At 50.0% G+C, this 20,754-nt stretch overlaps 1 protein-coding gene across 2 annotated transcripts in view; it reads right to left on the bottom strand.

The window, feature by feature from the left end:
* The window catches only part of DRG2 (developmentally regulated GTP binding protein 2), a 14,454-nt gene extending 3,085 nt beyond the window's left edge, over window positions 1–11,369 (bottom strand). The window contains exons 1-9 of one of the 2 annotated variants that reach the window (XM_018569308.1): window positions 11,200–11,369; window positions 10,438–10,598; window positions 6,630–6,719; window positions 6,388–6,448; window positions 6,140–6,230; window positions 4,995–5,067; window positions 4,069–4,159; window positions 3,733–3,830; window positions 243–319 (exon numbers count right to left, since the gene is read on the bottom strand). In XM_018569308.1, coding sequence (XP_018424810.1) covers window positions 243–319; window positions 3,733–3,830; window positions 4,069–4,159; window positions 4,995–5,067; window positions 6,140–6,230; window positions 6,388–6,448; window positions 6,630–6,719; window positions 10,438–10,598; window positions 11,200–11,263 — 806 coding nt within the window. In that variant the 5' untranslated portion in view covers window positions 11,264–11,369. Of the gene's footprint in view, window positions 1–242; window positions 320–3,732; window positions 3,831–4,068; window positions 4,160–4,994; window positions 5,068–6,136; window positions 6,231–6,387; window positions 6,449–6,629; window positions 6,720–10,437; window positions 10,599–11,199 lie in introns of both variants that reach the window. The other variant, XM_018569309.1, reaches the window with a different exon arrangement.
* Window positions 11,370–20,754: the final 9,385 nt, after the last annotated feature.

Raw genomic sequence — 20,754 nt, 5'->3', positions numbered from 1 at the left:
GAGAGAGAGAGAGGGGGGTGTGAGAGGGGGGGAATATCTTCTCCCGCCCCAGAACGCAGGGAAGCATGGCTGGATGTGCTCCAGTGCGTTCCGTCAGCGAATCATGCTGCAACGCACCGTCGCTGGTGTGAACCGGCCCTAAAGACAAAATAAACCCAAAAAGTCAGCTGACAAAAACCGGTCACTCAGGTACTTCGATAAGCAAGACAAGACCCATCGTATACAGACAGCCTTGAGCTCACCTGATCACCACGCTGTGAGGTTGCCTGGCCAATCTGTCCACTTCCTCCATAGAGATCTGATCTACTTTGTTGTATACCTGCAGAGAGAAAACAAACAGAGGCTACTAAACCGATCCTAAAGAGTATGTAAACCCCTCCGAAGAACTTCTCTTGTTTGGCCCCTTTTGATCTGTCAAATATATAATTAAAAGTTTTTTCATATCTGTCCAAAGTGTAATAAATACTTTGTCATCTCATAACTTCCTGTGTTTTGTTCCTAGTTCTCATTAAACCTCAAAACAGCTTCCCCCCCATGTCATGGAGATGAGGAGAAGGGGAGGTGTTCTGTAGACACAACACACTTTCTATTCCAGAGTGACAACACTGCTTCTCCATGGATACAGTACATGACTGTTGTCAGTTTATCTTCCCCAGTTCAAAATGACTATTTCTAATATGTGTGAAACCTAAAATCAATCCTGATAGATGGTTAGGGACAATTCCGTGTAGTGAAAGTAGATCTCCAGCTTTCTAAAGCTGCCTGGTCCTGCTAAAAAGTGGAGATTGAAATCCTTACCCTTCCTCGGTTTTCCAGGAAGAGTAATACAGTCCAGTTCACATCCCCTTCGGCATTCGGCACAAGGTCCGTCAAGGAGTATCAGTCTCACTACAAGAAGGTCTGACCTCTCAGCCATGTCACTCAGTGACAGCTGAAACCCCGGAGCAATGAAACCTTCCAGGACAAATTACATTTAAAACATTCATGGCGACCATTAAAAATATATAAGAAGGATTGCCATAAACTTTATATTAGACCTGCAGGTCTGGGGAGCTTTCCATACAATAGTGCGACCTTCACACTGAAACAGGAATCCCTACTCAGGGGCATAGTACAGCTCACTGGTGCTCGACTCCTTTAAGGAGTTTTTGAGCCTGATGAAGGGGACCCTGTGTGGCCCCGAAAGCGCTTGCACCTTAATGACAATGTCGTGTCATTAAATGGATTTATTCTCACTTTATTTCTGGTGTGCTGGTGACATTCTTTTGAACAACTCCTTTAAGGGACCCTGTCACTGTGTGAACATTTTTAAACCAAGCTTTATTTGTAAAAACAAATGCCACAGATCACTGCCGAGATCCTGTGAACTTCCCTTTTGAAGGACGCTGAGAAACCAACATTTTGGGAGTGTCGATCTTCATCTCCTGCTGGCTCCTCCCTCTAACCCAGGGGTGTCAAACTCAATTTAATCGTGGGCTGTATCAACATTATGGTTGCCCTCAAAAGGTATCTGTAAGACTATATAAATGTATCTAATCTTTATCATAATTGCCTCTGCATTCGATTATCACTGGTTTTAGTAATAACTTAATACCTAGATCTGAAAGTAGAAGTCTAGGAAATGGCTTGGTGGGCCGGATTCGGCCCCTGGGCCTTGAGTTTGACACATGTGCTCTAACCTCTACGTATCACAGCAGGGTTTTTCAACCAGGGTTCCCCAGGACGTCCTCAGGGGTTCCTCTGCTGGTCAATGTTGCAAGGAATTTAAGTCCACCCAACTGTGGCTTCAATGTTCTTCAAAAACGATTGCTCATTGAAATACCAAGTAAATCAGGGGCGGAATGATATCAGTGGCGGATCTCTAATGCTGGCCATGATGTTGGCTGATTCACAGGAATCAGACAAAATTCATACAGTAGGTGGCCCTGGGCATAAATAAAAGTTAATTACACAATGGACGTATGCCAAAGGAGCCGGGCCCAAAAAAAAAAATCAGCCGCAGCTGCTGTTCATGTGTGCCGACAGTGGCGGGAGCTGTAGCGCTGCAGGTCTCATACACCTCAGTGTAGCGGTCTCATCTCTGCCCCCTTTGTCTCCTGGCCAATCACAAAGAAAACGGCCCCAGGCTCTGTTCTGTGATTGGCCGGGAGTATAGGAGGACAGAGAGAACACCTGCAGCGCTACAGTCCTGGAAGTTTAGCAGGAGCTAGACTTCCACCTGCATGTATACTGATGATCTGCAGGGAGAAGGATACAGCTCTCATTATGGCAGATGGCTTTACAGCAAAGTCACCTTACATCTTATCTGAACTGCAGTAAGATTACTGTGCTTGGAGTTGGATTTTAGGGTAAAGATTGGTTTAAACATTTCTGTATAGCAACAGGGTCACCTTAAGCTCCTCTTATTGCCAAGTCACAGGTGCCATCTTGTAGGAGTTTCAACAACACAATTGAGTACTGTCCGTGATACGGTTTTATTTGCACTAATTGTTACATTTTCAGGACAGGCTTTCACAGCATGGACCAAGAAAAAGGGGGTAGACTTCTCCGAAAATGCTTGCCCTGAACACTGAACGGCAAGTGCAATGTAAAATGTCCTTGACAGTACTGTATATGTTGTTGCAAGTTTACCAATATAACTACAATCACATGTAGCACGTAGGAGCTACAGAACTACTTGTCGTTTCTGCTACTAGGAAACCTGAACTGCAGTCAGTAGGGCGTGCGTGTTGCAAATATTTTAGTTATTTGCAGCTCACTTGTTGAGTGATTATTTGCAACATCTGGAGCCAGCTATCTATTGACAGTCTATGTCAGGTGTAGACAAACCCCCGGCCGCTCCAGCTGTGGTGTAACTACAAATCCCATGAGGCATTGCAAGATTGACAGCCACAGGAATTACACCCAGAGGCAGATGCAGGATGGGATTTGTGGTTATACCACAGCTGGAGGGCTGGAGTTTACCTACTCCTGTCCTATGTTATCCAACACAGTGGAGGATGACCCTGGCACGCCAGCGTAGACAAGTGCTGTAGCCGGTTACAGCACCAACAATGTAGCCACTACAAATTATTGAAGAACACAATCATAGGCACTAGGGATGCACCGATACTGGTATCGATACCGAGTTTTTGGCCGAGTACTCGCCCAAATTCTCCGATGCCTAGCATGGTACCTGAACTTCCGGTTTTCTGGAAGCCAGGCAGCGAGTCAATACACGCTGCCTGGCTTCCCGATTGGCCGGGAAGCCGGCTCCATGCTCCCTCGTCACTTGGTGACAAGGGAGCATGGAACCAGCTAATCAGGAAGCCGGGCAGCGTGTAATGACTCACTGCCTGGGAAGATGGCCAATGAGGAAGCCGGACGGTGAGTCACCTGGTGACGAGGAAGCATGAAGACGGCTTACCTGCTAATCGGGAAGGCGGGTGGCAAGTCATTACACACTGCCTGGCTTCCTTAATGGGACTTCCGGTACCGTTAAAAAATTTGGTACTTGTACTCTATAGCGAAAAACCGTATCGGTGCATCCCTAATAGGCACTATGAAGGCGATGGTGGTGCTTACACAACCAAAGCAGGCAGGAACCTGCGATAAGGTTTGCTAAAAATAATACTTGGCCTGGGGTGAATTAATGTCATCTGACAGAAAGTTAGGAAACCACAAAAGGAATGCACATGTCATTCTGGGGCTGTCATCTTGTAAACAGGAAGCTGGGACCCATCAAGGACTCACATAGAGGCAGGCCATGTAGACTCTGTTCCCAACTATAACATCGATGAAGTCATCCGGACTGCAGTCTTCTCTGAACAGGACCTCTGCGTTGAATATTTCTGGAAAGGTAAGTTAAGGACCATTCTACAGACAGAGCCTCAGTGGGGGTAAGAAGTGACTATAAAAATAAGCCACTTGGTGAGATTTGTTTTGTGGAAGGGGACCCATTGAAAACATCGCATAGAAGACAGTTATAGAGGTGGTAAACCTAAATGCATCTTATCACAGATCTAGACTTGGCATTTCCACCCAAATTCAATTCTTATGCCCCCTTATGATTTCTGGCAAAGAGGATACTATATTCATGAAGGATGAGCTGCACCAGCTTTTCGGAGCACTGCGTCAGAGGTACGGTGGAGTTGAATGAGATTCCTCCACCTTTCTTGGGCTGCAACGAAAAAGCAGAATTAGACCTGATTTTTATTACATACCTCCTGTTTGGCCAACCAGATCTCATCTGTGAGATACTAACCCTTTGTCTAGCCGGGGGTGGGCAACTACGGCCCTCCAGCTGTGCTTTAACTACAAATCCCAACATGTATCTGCCTCTGGGAGTCATGCCTGTAACTATCAGTCTTGCAAAGCCTTATGAGACTTCCACAACAGCTGGAGGGCCGGAGTTGCCACCTCTGCTCTAGATCCTCACCAATTCAGTTCTTTTCAAGAAAATCTATACATTGTTCTATATAGTGAATTAAACCTCTGAAGCTGAACTCATGCAAACAGCTAAATAACGAGATGAAATACAGACATGAGAGCGGTTTAACCTGCCAAACTATTTGTATGACTGGCGCTGACTGGCGGAACGGACGGGGAGGGGGCGGGTACAGCTGGCTCTGCATCTAGATAGGCAGAGCCAGCTGTCAATCACGCTGCTGGGTGGATCCAGACAGTAATGTCGGGATCCGTCCCGGCTGCGGCGGTCTCAGTATACCGCAAGCTGTAGCTCGCAATATACTGAGCTTTGGGACACGGGAGGACGCTATCATCTTATAGACAGCGAGGGGAATTTATCAAACTGGAGCAGACAATATCTAGAGCAGCTGTGCACGTAAACCAATCAGCTTCTCTCTTTCATTTTCAAACCTTAACTGAACAAACAGAAGAGAAGCTGATTGGTTGCCATGGGCCCTCGTAATGTTTTCTGTATCCATATTACATTTTTATAACTAGTCTTTAAATAGAAATAGAACGGAGTCATCTGTCAGCGACCGATCGCTCACCTTGAAGTAAATATTGGGTTTTTCCTTGTTCAGTCGGATGCCTACGGTCTCCAGCTCTTTCTCCAGCAGATTTCTAGCACAGAAACGACGACAGTGCAGATTAGTATGACATTAAAGTCCGACTCCGGACAAAACTTTACATTTTGTTGATGGATAGAGTGGGTAGTGTTAGAAGGTCTGACAGGTCTTTATTGCTGTCTGTGACTGTACTGGGGAGATTTTCTCTATGAAACTTTTAAACCAGGACAAGGAAGACAGAGACGATAATAAAGCAGTTACTGACTCCACCTTTCTATGCTCTAAGTTAATAATTTCATGATTTATGAAAAGGTCTTTCTTAAAGGGCAAGTTCACATCTGTTAAATCATGAAAAGTTGAATGTGCCATTAGTGTCCGTGAATGACGCAGCAGAAATCAGGCTGCATGGTGTAGCACTGCCCACCAGAGGAAGCCTTGTGCAACACTTCATGTTCATGACTGCTTGTGGCTCCGTCCCTCGCCCGCTGCACTCCCTCCCTGGCGCCAGGGGTACTCACCACTCCATCGCATAGCTGTCCATTCAAGGAGGTCCTGGATGCTACAGGATATGAATATCCACAACATGGCAGCGTACATAGGGAGCATGGATGGCAAACCGCCCCATTCAAGGCAAGGCAGAGGAGAACTCTGAGCCGAACCAAATGTGAGTAAGGGAAAGCTCTGCTAGAGCCGATATGCGCCCGGGGATGGTTGCTTTTCCTCAAGGCGGATAAGAAACCTCAGGGATAGATGGGGAGGGAGGGTCCCATAATAGGATAACCTGAAGGTTAATCCTAGGACAAGCCCAGGCATGCATCTCTGAATATATGCCGACACTGTCCTTCCTTTTGGAGGGGGGCTACTTGTGTTCCCCATGGTCCCTGTGTGCGTTGTAAAGTAGTTACCGCTCCAAACTCACTCCTGTGATGGACTACAATCTCAATACAAATTAGTAAACTAAACCTGAGATTGTAGTCCAATGCAAGCTAGCTGTCATTTGTCTAGTCTAGAGCAGAAACGAGTCTGATAGGCTGCTATAAGAAACTATTCAACTGCCATTTTACATCAAAGGAAATGGATTCCAGCATTGAAAAGTGCAGAAGAGGTGGCTTCATGAACCTACTGACCTCTGCACCTCGCCCTTTGTGGCGTCCAACATCATAATGACCACGTCCGATGTTCGAGCCACGGCGATAACCTGCCGTCCTCTGCCCTTCCCTGAAAGAGAACAGAAAATGTGTAAAGCCGGGTCTGTCATGTAAGGTGAAGGACTTCCTGCCGGCATCGAACATGGCACCCAAACGACATGATCAGAGCTATCTAAACGATCACCAAGTGATACACCAACACTGAACAGCTCAGGAGCTCCACTCACCCTGGGCTGCCCCTTCAATGATCCCAGGGAGATCCAGTAGCTGGATGTTCGCTCCTTTGTACTAAAAATAAAAAGGAAATAATGAAGAAGAAAAAAAAAAAAGGAGTTACCCAACTTCACGTCAATATGCATTTTATTTTTCGGGTGTTTGCTTTCAGGAAATATATAATTCTTGGGGGGTTTTAAGTCATTTTCAGGCCTACAATGCGGATTATAACACGTGTACAAAAAGGCGCACTCACCTCGATCACTCCGGGAATGCAGGTCAGGGTGGTGAACTCATAAGAAGCGGCCTCGCTGGCTGTAGATGTCATTAGACTCAAGAAGGTGGACTGCAATGAAAAAAAACATATATATATATATATATATGATAAATGTGTAATATATAGTGGAACCTCTGATGTCACTTTTAAAGGAGAACTGTGGGGTTAGGGCTTGCCCCATAGTTCTCCTTTGGGTAACGGGAGGACACAAACTAGCGTCCTCCGGTCACCCTAAGCTCAGTATACCGCGAGCTACAGCTCGCGATATACTAAGCCACAGCTGAAGCGGATCCCGACAATTATGTCTGGATCCGCCCAGCTGCGTGAGTGACAGCTGGCTCTGCCTATCTAGAGGCAGAGCCAGCTGTACCCGCCCCCTCCTCCGTCCTGCCAGTCACTCCTGGAGGATCGGAGCGAGGAATCCAGCCCCTCCCCTGTCACGGCAGAGAGCCGTGACAGGATCGAGAGGTGAGCGAACGCCGGTATGTGTTCGCTCACCTCCCGATCTACTGAGCCGACCTGTGACAGTCTCATTGTCACAGGTCGGCTAGAACTATGAAGTGAGTGAAAAGCACTCACCTCATAGTTCTCCTTTAAGAATGTTTGGGTCTCATGCACACGGGTGTATAGATGTTCCCTGCATGAAAAGTGGTCCATAAGGCTTAGGGACCAATAGGGCCATACAGCCGCTTATGTCAGTAGAAGTTGAGATGAGTACTACCGGTATGTACAAAGTCATTCATGCTGAATGAGTGAAGGCCGAGGTCACTCTCTGCCGCCGCCTAGTGAAAGGGCCGGAGGAGAGATGTAAACAACAATAAGCCCCCCCTCCCTCCTTTTACTCCGGAGGTCAGAGGACCTGTGAGGTCATCATGTCTAATGCAGAGCCCGAAGTCCTGCACGACACGCAACATGGAGGGCTGGAGCAGAGGTGAGAGACGTGAGCGATAACTGTCGGGGAGCAGGGATTAGGTAAGTAAAAGTCCTTTATCCCGGTCCCTTAGGCATAAACAAGCAGTTAACCCTTGCGATGCCCGAGGTTTGGTTTAGCCCCACTGCAAGGAGAAGGTTCCTGTTTGCCCGGAGATGGGCTTTACAATTAGTGGTCAGTGTAGAGGGGATTCCCTGGCATTGGGGGTCGGGGTAGAGGGGATCCCCTGGCATTGGCGGCCGGCATAGCGGGGATCCCCTGGCATTGGCGGCGGCGTAGAGGGGATCCCCTGGCATTGGCGGCCTGTGTAGAAGGGGGCCTGTGTAGAAGAGATCCCCTTTCATTGGCGGCCTGTGTAGAAGAGATCCCCTTTCATTGGCGGCCTGTGTAGAAGAGATCCCCTTTCATTGGCGGCCTGTGTAGAAGAGATCCCCTTTCATTGGCGGCCTGTGTAGAAGAGATCCCCTTTCATTGGCGGCCTGTGTAGAAGAGATCCCCTTTCATTGGCGGCCTGTGTAGAAGAGATCCCCTTTCATTGGCGGCCTGTGTAGAAGAGATCCCCTTTCATTGGCGGCCTGTGTAGAAGAGATCCCCTTTCATTGGCGGCCTGTGTAGAAGAGATCCCCTTTCATTGGCGGCCTGTGTAGAAGAGATCCCCTTTCATTGGCGGCCTGTGTAGAAGAGATCCCCTTTCATTGGCGGCCTGTGTAGAAGAGATCCCCTTTCATTGGCGGCCTGTGTAGAAGAGATCCCCTTTCATTGGCGGCCTGTGTAGAAGAGATCCCCTTTCATTGGCGGCCTGTGTAGAAGAGATCCCCTTTCATTGGCGGCCTGTGTAGAAGAGATCCCCTTTCATTGGCGGCCTGTGTAGAAGAGATCCCCTTTCATTGGCGGCCTGTGTAGAAGAGATCCCCTTTCATTGGCGGCCTGTGTAGAAGAGATCCCCTTTCATTGGGGGCCTGTGTAGAAGGGGGCCTGTGTAGAAGAGATCCCCTTTCATTGGTGGCCTGTGTAGAAGAGATCCCCTTGCATTGGTGGCCTGTGTAGAAGGGATCCCCCTGGCATTGGTGGCCGGCGTAGAGGTGATCCCCTTGTATTGGCGGCCGGCATAGAGGGGACCCCTTGCATTGGCGGCCGGCATAGAGGGGACCCCTTGCATTGGCGGCCGGCATAGAGGGGACCCCTTGCATTGGCGGCCGGCATAGAGGGGACCCCTTGCATTGGCGGCCGGCATAGAGGGGACCCCTTGCATTGGCGGCCGGCATAGAGGGGACCCCTTGCATTGGCGGCCGGCATAGAGGGGACCCCTTGCATTGGCGGCCGGCATAGAGGGGACCCCTTGCATTCGTAGTAGGGGTGTCCCGTTGCATTGGCGGCCGTTATAGAGGGTCCCCCTTGCATGGGCGGCCGGCATAGAGGGGACCCCTTGCATTGGCGGCCGGCATAGAGGGGACCCCTTGCATTGGCGGCCGGCATAGAGGGGACCCCTTGCATTGGCGGCCGGCATAGAGGGGACCCCTTGCATTGGCGGCCGGCATAGAGGGGACCCCTTGCATTGGCGGCCGGCATAGAGGGGACCCCTTGCATTGGCGGCCGGCATAGAGGGGACCCCTTGCATTGGCGGCCGGCATAGAGGGGACCCCTTGCATTGGCGGCCGGCATAGAGGGGACCCCTTGCATTGGCGGCCGGCATAGAGGGGACCCCTTGCATTGGCGGCCGGCATAGAGGGGACCCCTTGCATTGGCGGCCGGCATAGAGGGGACCCCTTGCATTGGCGGCCGGCATAGAGGGGACCCCTTGCATTGGCGGCCGGCATAGAGGGGACCCCTTGCATTGGCGGCCGGCATAGAGGGGACCCCTTGCATTGGCGGCCGGCATAGAGGGGACCCCTTGCATTGGCGGCCGGCATAGAGGGGACCCCTTGCATTGGCGGCCGGCATAGAGGGGACCCCTTGCATTGGCGGCCGGCATAGAGGGGACCCCTTGCATTGGCGGCCGGCATAGAGGGGACCCCTTGCATTGGCGGCCGGCATAGAGGGGACCCCTTGCATTGGCGGCCGGCATAGAGGGGACCCCTTGCATTGGCGGCCGGCATAGAGGGGACCCCTTGCATTGGCGGCCGGCATAGAGGGGACCCCTTGCATTGGCGGCCGGCATAGAGGGGACCCCTTGCATTGGCGGCCGGCATAGAGGGGACCCCTTGCATTGGCGGCCGGCATAGAGGGGACCCCTTGCATTGGCGGCCGGCATAGAGGGGACCCCTTGCATTGGCGGCCGGCATAGAGGGGACCCCTTGCATTGGCGGCCGGCATAGAGGGGACCCCTTGCATTGGCGGCCGGCATAGAGGGGACCCCTTGCATTGGCGGCCGGCATAGAGGGGACCCCTTGCATTGGCGGCCGGCATAGAGGGGACCCCTTGCATTGGCGGCCGGCATAGAGGGGACCCCTTGCATTGGCGGCCGGCATAGAGGGGACCCCTTGCATTGGCGGCCGGCATAGAGGGGACCCCTTGCATTGGCGGCCGGCATAGAGGGGACCCCTTGCATTGGCGGCCGGCATAGAGGGGACCCCTTGCATTGGCGGCCGGCATAGAGGGGACCCCTTGCATTGGCGGCCGGCATAGAGGGGACCCCTTGCATTGGCGGCCGGCATAGAGGGGACCCCTTGCATTGGCGGCCGGCATAGTGCGAGAGCTCAGCTGACTCGGGCGCAGGATTCTGTAGGCAAAGTGCTCAGTGTCTGTTGGGGGCCCCCAGTGTTAGAAACAAGTCAGCCGCGTCAGCAGTACTTGGCCGTGCTTTTAGAGTAAACCAGCTTTACAGAGGCAGCAAATCACATAAGAGCATTTACTGACCTTACCCACAGAGGGGAACCCGATCAGTGCCACCCGGGCATCTCCAGATTTCATAACATCGAAGCCCTCTCCTTTGCCGGCAGCCGATTTGGACGGCTCGAGAAGCTGTGCGCGGTACTTGGCGAGTTTGGCTTTCAGCAGACCCAGATGGTATTCCGTAGCTGGGAGAAGAGAGAGAGGGATTAGAACACCTGTCAGGTTTTTATCGCTGTCCCCGCTGGGCAGATTCACCCTCTCTATTGGTCCAGGTGCCCGCTGTCACTGGGACATAAACTGATGGCCAATGAAAGGTTGTCACCAGAACAGGAAGTGAGGCTAATTCTTTCAATGGGGACACCAGCTAAGATGGGATTTTCCTCACTTTTGAGAATGCTGCTCTCACTTCCTGTTGTGTCTACAGGTCAGGAAGTGAACGGGACACAGAGGGCTAAAAAAAAAAAAAAAAAAAAAAAAAAAAAAAAAAGAGGCACCGTGTTACATTTAGTAAGCATCCTAAAGGGGTAAAAAAAAAAAAAAAAAAAAAAAAAAAAAAAAACACAGGTGACACCAAGGAGCCATGCTGGGTTCACACACTGTGACCTATCAATGGGCTCTTTGAGGAACAACAACTCCCAGTAACCCCAGGCTGGGAGGGTTGCAATGCTGGTAACTGTAATCCCTCCATAGCTTGAGGGCCAGACACACACATGGCCATCCATTCCTCCCTCCCCCTTGTTGGGGCCTTCCCTTTCGCCGTGTCATGCTGGGCCCTTCCCCCCTCACCTTTATTCTTCTGGGTCCTGGCAATCTCCTTCTCGATCTCCGAAATCTTCTCCAGGATCCCCATATCTGCGGCCTGCCGCCAGCTCACCCGCACACCACAAGGAGCACAGCACAGGGCACACAGCAGCCGGGGGAAGAGGGCGGGGCCGAGGACCCACCGTCATCATTCCACGCTTCCGCGCCGGGGGCCATCTTTGGTGAAGGCAAGTTGCCCACATGATAATGTTTTTCGTGTTATCACAGAAAGCTGTGTGCTCCGACCTTATGTTTTCAGTATTGCACGTAAAAACATCAGATGTCAGAAGTTTCCATACAAACAAACGCACATATATACACTTTCGCTGACCATTCGCATCTTCATACTTGTAGTCAGTGGAGGGAATTAATCAAAGCTGGAGCAGTTGCCCATGGCAACCAATCAGCATCTCTCTTCAGTTTGTTCAGTTAAGCTTAGAAAATGAAAGAGAGAAACTGATTGGTTGCCAGAGGCAACTGCTCCAGTTTTGATAAATCCCCCTCAATGAATCCTCTAAGTGATTAAAGACATAGTCCGCCTTTTAAAACTATGTAATTGCGCCAACAATAAAAAATAAAATGTGCATTTATTACATATTTGCATTAATGCCTGCAGAGAATCATAACCAAATCAGCACGTTACAGGTGCAATGCCCAGGCTCCTGTATTGCTTACCCCAGCCCCAGGTTCATACAGAGGTTCGGGTCTTCTGTTATGGGGCTGGAGTGCCCAGGTTCATGCAGAGGTCCAGGTCTTCTGTTATGGGGCTGGAGTGCTCAGGTTCATACAGAGGTCCGGGCCTTCTGTTATGGTGCTGGAGTGCCCAGGTTCATACAGAGGTCCGGGCCTTCTGTTATGGGGCTGGAATGCCTGGGTTCACACAGAGGTCCGAGCCTTCTGTTATGGGGCTGGAATGCCTGGGTTCACACAGAGGTCCGAGCCTTCTGTTATGGGGCTGGAATGCCTGGGTTCACACAGAGGTCCGAGCCTTCTGTTATGGGGCTGGAATGCCTGGGTTCACACAGAGGTCCGAGCCTTCTGTTATGGGGCTGGAATGCCTGGGTTCACACAGAGGTCCGAGCCTTCTGTTATGGGGCTGGAATGCCTGGGTTCACACAGAGGTCCGAGCCTTCTGTTATGGGGCTGGAATGCCTGGGTTCACACAGAGGTCCGAGCCTTCTGTTATGGGGCTGGAATGCCTGGGTTCACACAGAGGTCCGAGCCTTCTGTTATGGGGCTGGAATGCCTGGGTTCACACAGAGGTCCGAGCCTTCTGTTATGGGGCTGGAATGCCTGGGTTCACACAGAGGTCCGAGCCTTCTGTTATGGGGCTGGAATGCCTGGGTTCACACAGAGGTCCGAGCCTTCTGTTATGGGGCTGGAATGCCTGGGTTCACACAGAGGTCCGAGCCTTCTGTTATGGGGCTGGAATGCCTGGGTTCACACAGAGGTCCGAGCCTTCTGTTATGGGGCTGGAATGCCTGGGTTCACACAGAGGTCCGAGCCTTCTGTTATGGGGCTGGAATGCCTGGGTTCACACAGAGGTCCGAGCCTTCTGTTATGGGGCTGGAATGCCTGGGTTCACACAGAGGTCCGAGCCTTCTGTTATGGGGCTGGAATGCCTGGGTTCACACAGAGGTCCGAGCCTTCTGTTATGGGGCTGGAATGCCTGGGTTCACACAGAGGTCCGAGCCTTCTGTTATGGGGCTGGAATGCCTGGGTTCACACAGAGGTCCGAGCCTTCTGTTATGGGGCTGGAATGCCTGGGTTCACACAGAGGTCCGAGCCTTCTGTTATGGGGCTGGAATGCCTGGGTTCACACAGAGGTCCGAGCCTTCTGTTATGGGGCTGGAATGCCTGGGTTCACACAGAGGTCCGAGCCTTCTGTTATGGGGCTGGAATGCCTGGGTTCACACAGAGGTCCGAGCCTTCTGTTATGGGGCTGGAATGCCTGGGTTCACACAGAGGTCCGAGCCTTCTGTTATGGGGCTGGAATGCCTGGGTTCACACAGAGGTCCGAGCCTTCTGTTATGGGGCTGGAATGCCTGGGTTCACACAGAGGTCCGAGCCTTCTGTTATGGGGCTGGAATGCCTGGGTTCACACAGAGGTCCGAGCCTTCTGTTATGGGGCTGGAATGCCTGGGTTCACACAGAGGTCCGAGCCTTCTGTTATGGGGCTGGAATGCCTGGGTTCACACAGAGGTCCGAGCCTTCTGTTATGGGGCTGGAATGCCTGGGTTCACACAGAGGTCCGAGCCTTCTGTTATGGGGCTGGAATGCCTGGGTTCACACAGAGGTCCGAGCCTTCTGTTATGGGGCTGGAATGCCTGGGTTCACACAGAGGTCCGAGCCTTCTGTTATGGGGCTGGAATGCCTGGGTTCACACAGAGGTCCGAGCCTTCTGTTATGGGGCTGGAATGCCTGGGTTCACACAGAGGTCCGAGCCTTCTGTTATGGGGCTGGAATGCCTGGGTTCACACAGAGGTCCGAGCCTTCTGTTATGGGGCTGGAATGCCTGGGTTCACACAGAGGTCCGAGCCTTCTGTTATGGGGCTGGAATGCCTGGGTTCACACAGAGGTCCGAGCCTTCTGTTATGGGGCTGGAATGCCTGGGTTCACACAGAGGTCCGAGCCTTCTGTTATGGGGCTGGAATGCCTGGGTTCACACAGAGGTCCGAGCCTTCTGTTATGGGGCTGGAATGCCTGGGTTCACACAGAGGTCCGAGCCTTCTGTTATGGGGCTGGAATGCCTGGGTTCACACAGAGGTCCGAGCCTTCTGTTATGGGGCTGGAATGCCTGGGTTCACACAGAGGTCCGAGCCTTCTGTTATGGGGCTGGAATGCCTGGGTTCACACAGAGGTCCGAGCCTTCTGTTATGGGGCTGGAATGCCTGGGTTCACACAGAGGTCCGAGCCTTCTGTTATGGGGCTGGAATGCCTGGGTTCACACAGAGGTCCGAGCCTTCTGTTATGGGGCTGGAATGCCTGGGTTCACACAGAGGTCCGAGCCTTCTGTTATGGGGCTGGAATGCCTGGGTTCACACAGAGGTCCGAGCCTTCTGTTATGGGGCTGGAATGCCTGGGTTCACACAGAGGTCCGAGCCTTCTGTTATGGGGCTGGAATGCCTGGGTTCACACAGAGGTCCGAGCCTTCTGTTATGGGGCTGGAATGCCTGGGTTCACACAGAGGTCCGAGCCTTCTGTTATGGGGCTGGAATGCCTGGGTTCACACAGAGGTCCGAGCCTTCTGTTATGGGGCTGGAATGCCTGGGTTCACACAGAGGTCCGAGCCTTCTGTTATGGGGCTGGAATGCCTGGGTTCACACAGAGGTCCGAGCCTTCTGTTATGGGGCTGGAATGCCTGGGTTCACACAGAGGTCCGAGCCTTCTGTTATGGGGCTGGAATGCCTGGGTTCACACAGAGGTCCGAGCCTTCTGTTATGGGGCTGGAATGCCTGGGTTCACACAGAGGTCCGAGCCTTCTGTTATGGGGCTGGAATGCCTGGGTTCACACAGAGGTCCGAGCCTTCTGTTATGGGGCTGGAATGCCCAGGTTTATACATAGGTATGGACCTGGAATGTCCAGGTTCATACAGAGGTACAGGCCTTCTGTTATGGGGCTGGAATGCCTGGGTTCACACAGAGGTCCGAGCCTTCTGTTATGGGGCTGGAATGCCTGGGCTCATGCAGAGTTCTGAGCCTTCTGTTATGGGGCTGGAATGCCCAAGTTCATACCTTTAGTCAGAAAACGGCAGCATTGGCACTCCAGCTGTGTTGAAACTACAAATCCCACCATATCGCTGCTGCAGGGAGTCATGCCCGTATCTGTAAGTCTTGCAATGCCTCATGGAACTTTGTAGTTCCACAACAGCTGGAGTGCCGAGGTTGCTTACTCCAGGTTTAGATAAGCATCTGCTGCATGCCACAGGACTCACAAAGCATCATGGGCTAGCTAAAGAGACAGCACAGCAGGCGCTGCTCGCTTTTAACCACCAACTGTCTGATTGAGACCTCTGACGGGGCATTCCAATGAGCGATTACCACTGCTCTTGTTCTTCGAGAAGACATCTGCATCTACCGGACTGTCATGGATGCGCAGTATCATAAATATCTAGTTAACATTTTTTGTAGCCCTCCGCCCCCCAATAATACATTGCCCAGGTGAAATAAAAGTCACGACTACTTTGGAGTGATTTTCAATTTTTTTTATTAGGACTCTTTGCCAAACCCAGCATTAAAAACCCCGGCGACACGCTAAAAAAAAAAAAAAAGAAGTCGCTTGCGCATATTAACAGAACAGCATGGCGGTGCAACTAGCTGGAGCCTGCACCACAACAATTAATGACAAGGCTCGATCTTCATCTCCCTGCAGCCCGACCCGCGTTGGAGCTGTCGCTGTGAATGGAGGGGTTTTGCCAAACCTTAAAACGTCCTTCACTTTCGCCATGGTGACGGCTATTAAGATCAATTCGATTTCAGCATCAAAGTTAAAAAACAACCAACCGCTATGCAGGTAAGTACAAAGCGATACTGGGCAGTGCCATGTAATCAGGAGGTATTGTATAATGGAAGCAGATCATCGATATATTGCATGAATTAACTCCGGGGTAGGCAACCTTGGCACTGGTGAAACCACAAATACCGCCATTCTTCTACTGTAGGAGTCTTGCCTGTGACTGGCAGAGTCCTCCAATGCCTCATGGGACTTGTAGTTTCACCACAGATGGCATGCTGAGGTTGCCTACCCCTGAATTGACTTATTGACAAAGCCATATTGTAGAACGTGCAGCAGTTCAGTCGCTATTTTGGATAGAGGACAGGGTTAGATAACTTCGGCACACCGGGCGTGGTGGAACTACAGGTCCCGTGGGGCATTGCAAGACCGACAGCCACAGGTATGACTCCCAGAGGCAGATGCATGATGGGATTTGTATTTTCACCACAGCTGCAGCGCTAAGGTTGCCTACCCCTGGTGTAGGAAATGGTTAGAACTCCAGTTGGGGTTTTTATTTTGCCTTTTGGGAGATTTCCCACATGAAATCTCCCCAATGGGAGGGAAATCCCATGGTAAGAGTTCCACTTTGTGCTTTGGCTTGAAATTTCAGATTTTCACTTGTCCGGGAGACATTGGCCACGGGGACAAATGGGGAGCGTGAATCTTCCCGGGAGGGGATGCAGATGACATTTAAACATAACGGAGTTTGTAATCAATGGGTAGGCAACCTCAGAATCCATCCGGAACTCCTGCTGTGGTTAACCTACAAATCCAATCATGCCTCTGCTCTAGGACTCATGCCTGTGGCTGTCAGAATATTGCAATGCTTCATGGGACTTGATAGGTCCACATCAGCCAGAGTGCCAGCCTCTGGTCTCAATCCAGTATGTGGCATGGACCAATAAGAATGGCAGCTGCTATCAGTCTTTGCACACAGGGCCCAGGTGGCATTTAAAACCTAATTTAGACAAGTGTGTGGCTAAAGCTTGGTGGTCCTTCCCAGAAGCATCTTTTCATTTGCTGTATACATCTATAAATGTTTTTAAAGGTCAAGTCAACCTTTGTGACCATGTTTCATGATACTTAGAGTACCCACCCACCCACTTTCTTCTGGCACCATCTCGTATTGTCACCGCAGCAGACTCCAGATCCTAATGGAGGACAAATGTGGTGAGGGCTACCATAGCTGACCTCTTTACAATGCTAGCTGCTTGGCTTTGATGCATTGTAAGTAACTGACCTGGAAGAAGCATGAAGATTAAACATTTAGAGCTCCTTATCTGTAGAAGGTCAATGGGCTTTTGTTCGCTTCTATGAGTACACAAAACCAGCCTGAAGCAGGTCAACTACTCGTCAATGAATTATGAATGATCTCAGAAGCATTTCCAAATGATGCCATCGGTTTGACGTCAACACAGGCCCTTTGGTGTCAGTGAAGCCCCTGGATCCTAATGACAGCCAGCTAACTAGCATTCTATGATGTGGGATCAGCAACGGCAGCTTTCATATCCTCTCAGAAAAGGTTTCCTTTTAACAGATTGACATGCAACAACAGACCTTTGAGAATACCTCTTACCATTTTTAAACACCAACCAGGAGTAGGCAAACTCCGGACCTCCAGCTGTGGTACAACCACAAAACCCATGAGACGCTTCAAAACTCTGGCAGCCATAGGCAAATCCATGATGGCATTCATAGTCCACCACAGCTAGAATTTGCCTACTCCTTTTCTAAACCAAAGCCATGTCTATAATACTCGTACTTACCCCTCCCACAACCCATGTTGTCAAAACCTGTGGTCTTTAGAAGCCACGCTGGTGGGAAGATGTTCCCTCAACATGGCGCCACCTACTACATCATTATTTTGTCCTGTAGTGGCAGAGGTGGAGAAACCACAGCAAGTAAAGGGAAACTAGGTGCAGAAGTTCCTGGCCAGCATGATCCTGAAGACAGCAGGTATTGGAAGCACTGGCAGCCATTCTTTTTGCAGGAATGGTTAGGGTCTGCAGTTTAAAATAGTGACAGGGCTTCCAAGTAAAAGCTGCCCTATGCTTCCCCACAGCCACTCATGTTAAACCTGTTTCAAAACAGTTATGGCCTAAAAGACTTAACATGATTTATTAATTATGTGGAAGAGTGTTCTGGAGCTTCTCTAATGATACCAACATCACTTCCAAGGAGCATCACAAGCTGGCCAGATCTACCCGCATGTTGGTGGGTGCTAATGGTACTAACATCACTTCCAAGGAGCATCGCAAGCTGGCCAGATCTACGCCCATGTTGGTGGGTGCTAACGGTGTTTAACATCACTTTCAAGGAGCATCACAAGCTACCCAGATCTACGCCCATGTTGGTGGGTGCTAACGGTGTTTAACATCACTTTCAAGGAGCATCACAAGCTACCCAGATCTACGCCCATGTTGGTGGGTGCTAACATCACTTCCAAGGAGCATCACAAGCTGGCCAGATCTACGCCCATGTTGGTGGGTGCCAACAGCACCAACATCCCTTCCAATAAGCATCACAAGGTGGCTAGATCTCCTAGCATGTTGGTAGTTGCTGCTAATGGTACGAACATCCCCACCAAGGAGCATCACAAGCTGGCCAGATCTACCAGCACATTGGAGGGAGCTATAAAACTAAATCTATTAGGCTTTGAAAACAAAACCAGTGAAGTATTCACTTACATTTCCACCTTTTATTTATCCAGCCAAATCATTCTTTCTAATGAAAGCCAATCTGCTTCTCTAAGGGCATTGCCAGAATTCTCCCAGATTGCACACAGTACAGGACTGACCAATGGGAGCCAGGCAACTGATGCTCCTAAAAACAGTTGTTATCACCCATTTTAACTTTTTCTAGCCTACTGCTGTCAAAGGTTCAACATTCTAAATTGAACTGTCTACCTGACTTATTATTCAAGTCCACTGCGTTGTTCACAAAACCTGCATAACAAAAGGCAACAAGCGTTAAAAAAATTATAAATAATAGTACTAAGCAAGGGTTCCCCTAGGACCCGACATTTTTAAGGGTTCCCCTGTGTTTAAAAAGATGGCAAAAGGCTGGTCAACACTGTATGACTGATGTATATGGATACCCCCTCCAAACTGATTTGAGTTCAGGTGCAAAAAGCCAGCTCCATAAAAGACATGGTTTAATGAACTCAGTGTTGAGGACCTTGAGTGGCCTTCAAAGAGCCCTGACCTCAACCCTACTGAACACCTTTGGAATGAATTGGAATGTGAGCCAGGTCTTCTTATCCAACATCAATTCCTGACCTCACAAATGCACTTTCTGCTGAATGGGCACAAGTTCCCGCAGACACACTCCAAAACCCTATGGAAAGCCTTACCATTAGAGTGAAGGCTCTTATAGCTGCTGGGTAGTCAGCTCTTAATCAGAACACTAATGGTTTTGGATTGCGATGTCCAACAAGCTTATATAGGTGCAATTGTCAGGTGTCCACCAACATTTGGTCATACACTGTATATCAACTTGAATGATGCTTCTGAAAAGGACTTGTCCTTAGAGCCAACACCCACCATTTTATACTTAAGAAAGCTGTCACTTATTATCTAATCAGGTAAATGAGTCAAACAAAGCTAATGGAAAATAAATAAAACTTAAAAAAACAGCAAACTATAACCAAATAAGCTGACCACCTTTGACGTTCCTGCCCAGTGGCAATCATTTCTATCACACTGAGTGTGTCAGGGTTGGACAAACCTTGCAGCCAAGTCCCCAATGCATTCAGAACCAACAGCTTTCCTGAGCCTTGTCTGTTGTTGTGAATCGATAGGACAGCACATGATCCCAGACACCTTAAAGTGTATATAAACCCAATCAATTAACTTCTCAAATTTGCTCCCTTTTTGTCTGTTATTAGCTGTTGCTTATGTCAGAAATTCAGATGTGTCCAGTGCTCATGTTCTATGTTGTCTCAAGGAGTCCAGTGCTTATTCTAGGACTGCCGAACGATAAGCGTTTATGCTGTGGAGATGGGAGTCTAGCTAAAATAAGATGAACAAAGACAGACGTGTTCAAATTCCAGCCTGGGTGGCAACCATGGCTGCCCCCACAGATACAGTGGAGGAGTGAACATAGGCTCCCCCATAGGGAGGTCTATTTTTCACAGGACTAGCAGGTAAAATAACGGGGAACAAGCCCCCCCCCCCAAAAAAAAATGAATGCAGCCATTACATCTAAGGACTGGTAAACTGCAATCTATTCCAGTCTGTCTAATCCAAGAGCTGGCAAGATCAATTTTAGGAGCCATCCCCATTGGCAACAGTTAGAGAACCTCAAACGTTATGCACCAGCTGTAATTTTAGGGAGCTCTGGCTACCTGGCTGTTGGGATTTGTCCAGCCTTGCTTCAAAGGAGACCTTTCAAAAGGAAGAAACAGGGTGGTTGCCATCAATGACTGTAAATGCTAGGTGCCTGGTAGTCATGGTATCCCTCTGAATCTGCGCCAGAGCAGGTACGTCAGCTATTCAGACCACATTAACTTAGTTTCCTTCAGACTTGTTTCAAATCAGGACAAGGAACACTGAAGTCAGGCACCTACCATTGTTAGGCCAGCGTCTCCTATATTTCTCTCATGACAAGTTTCCAGGGCAAAAAAATTCATCTCAGATGTTGATTTCATACATTGCAAACTATCATAATGTACACATTTGCCATGCCGGTTATGCTGTAAAGAAACCCATTCAGTTACACACCAGGGACCCAGCTGTATTGTTCGCTGCAGGTTTGGCGCTATTCCCTTTTACCATCCAGCTTTGCCCCACACATCACCTCCGCTGTCCAGCAGCATAAAATGCTCTAAAGCTATAAAAGTCATCGCTATTAAAAATAAACAGGTCTGTGAAAGATCACAGACCAGGAACTAGCAGAGGTATGCGTTTTGTGCAAGTCCTAGGATCTGACACCAGTAGTGAGGCAAGTCTCTACATGGCTAGCATTGTTGGCGCCTCAGGCTCAAGCTGGCAGAGAAAACCCAAAAACAAAAAAGCAAATGGTCCGGTGGTGCTAAATGCAATATA

Source organism: Nanorana parkeri, unplaced genomic scaffold (assembly GCF_000935625.1).
Source record: "Nanorana parkeri isolate BGI_ZX_2015 unplaced genomic scaffold, ASM93562v1 scaffold1320, whole genome shotgun sequence".
Lineage (NCBI taxonomy): Eukaryota > Metazoa > Chordata > Amphibia > Anura > Dicroglossidae > Nanorana > Nanorana parkeri.
The sequence above is the reverse complement of the archived record's forward strand: the minus strand, read 5'-3'. Positions and strand labels throughout refer to the sequence as shown.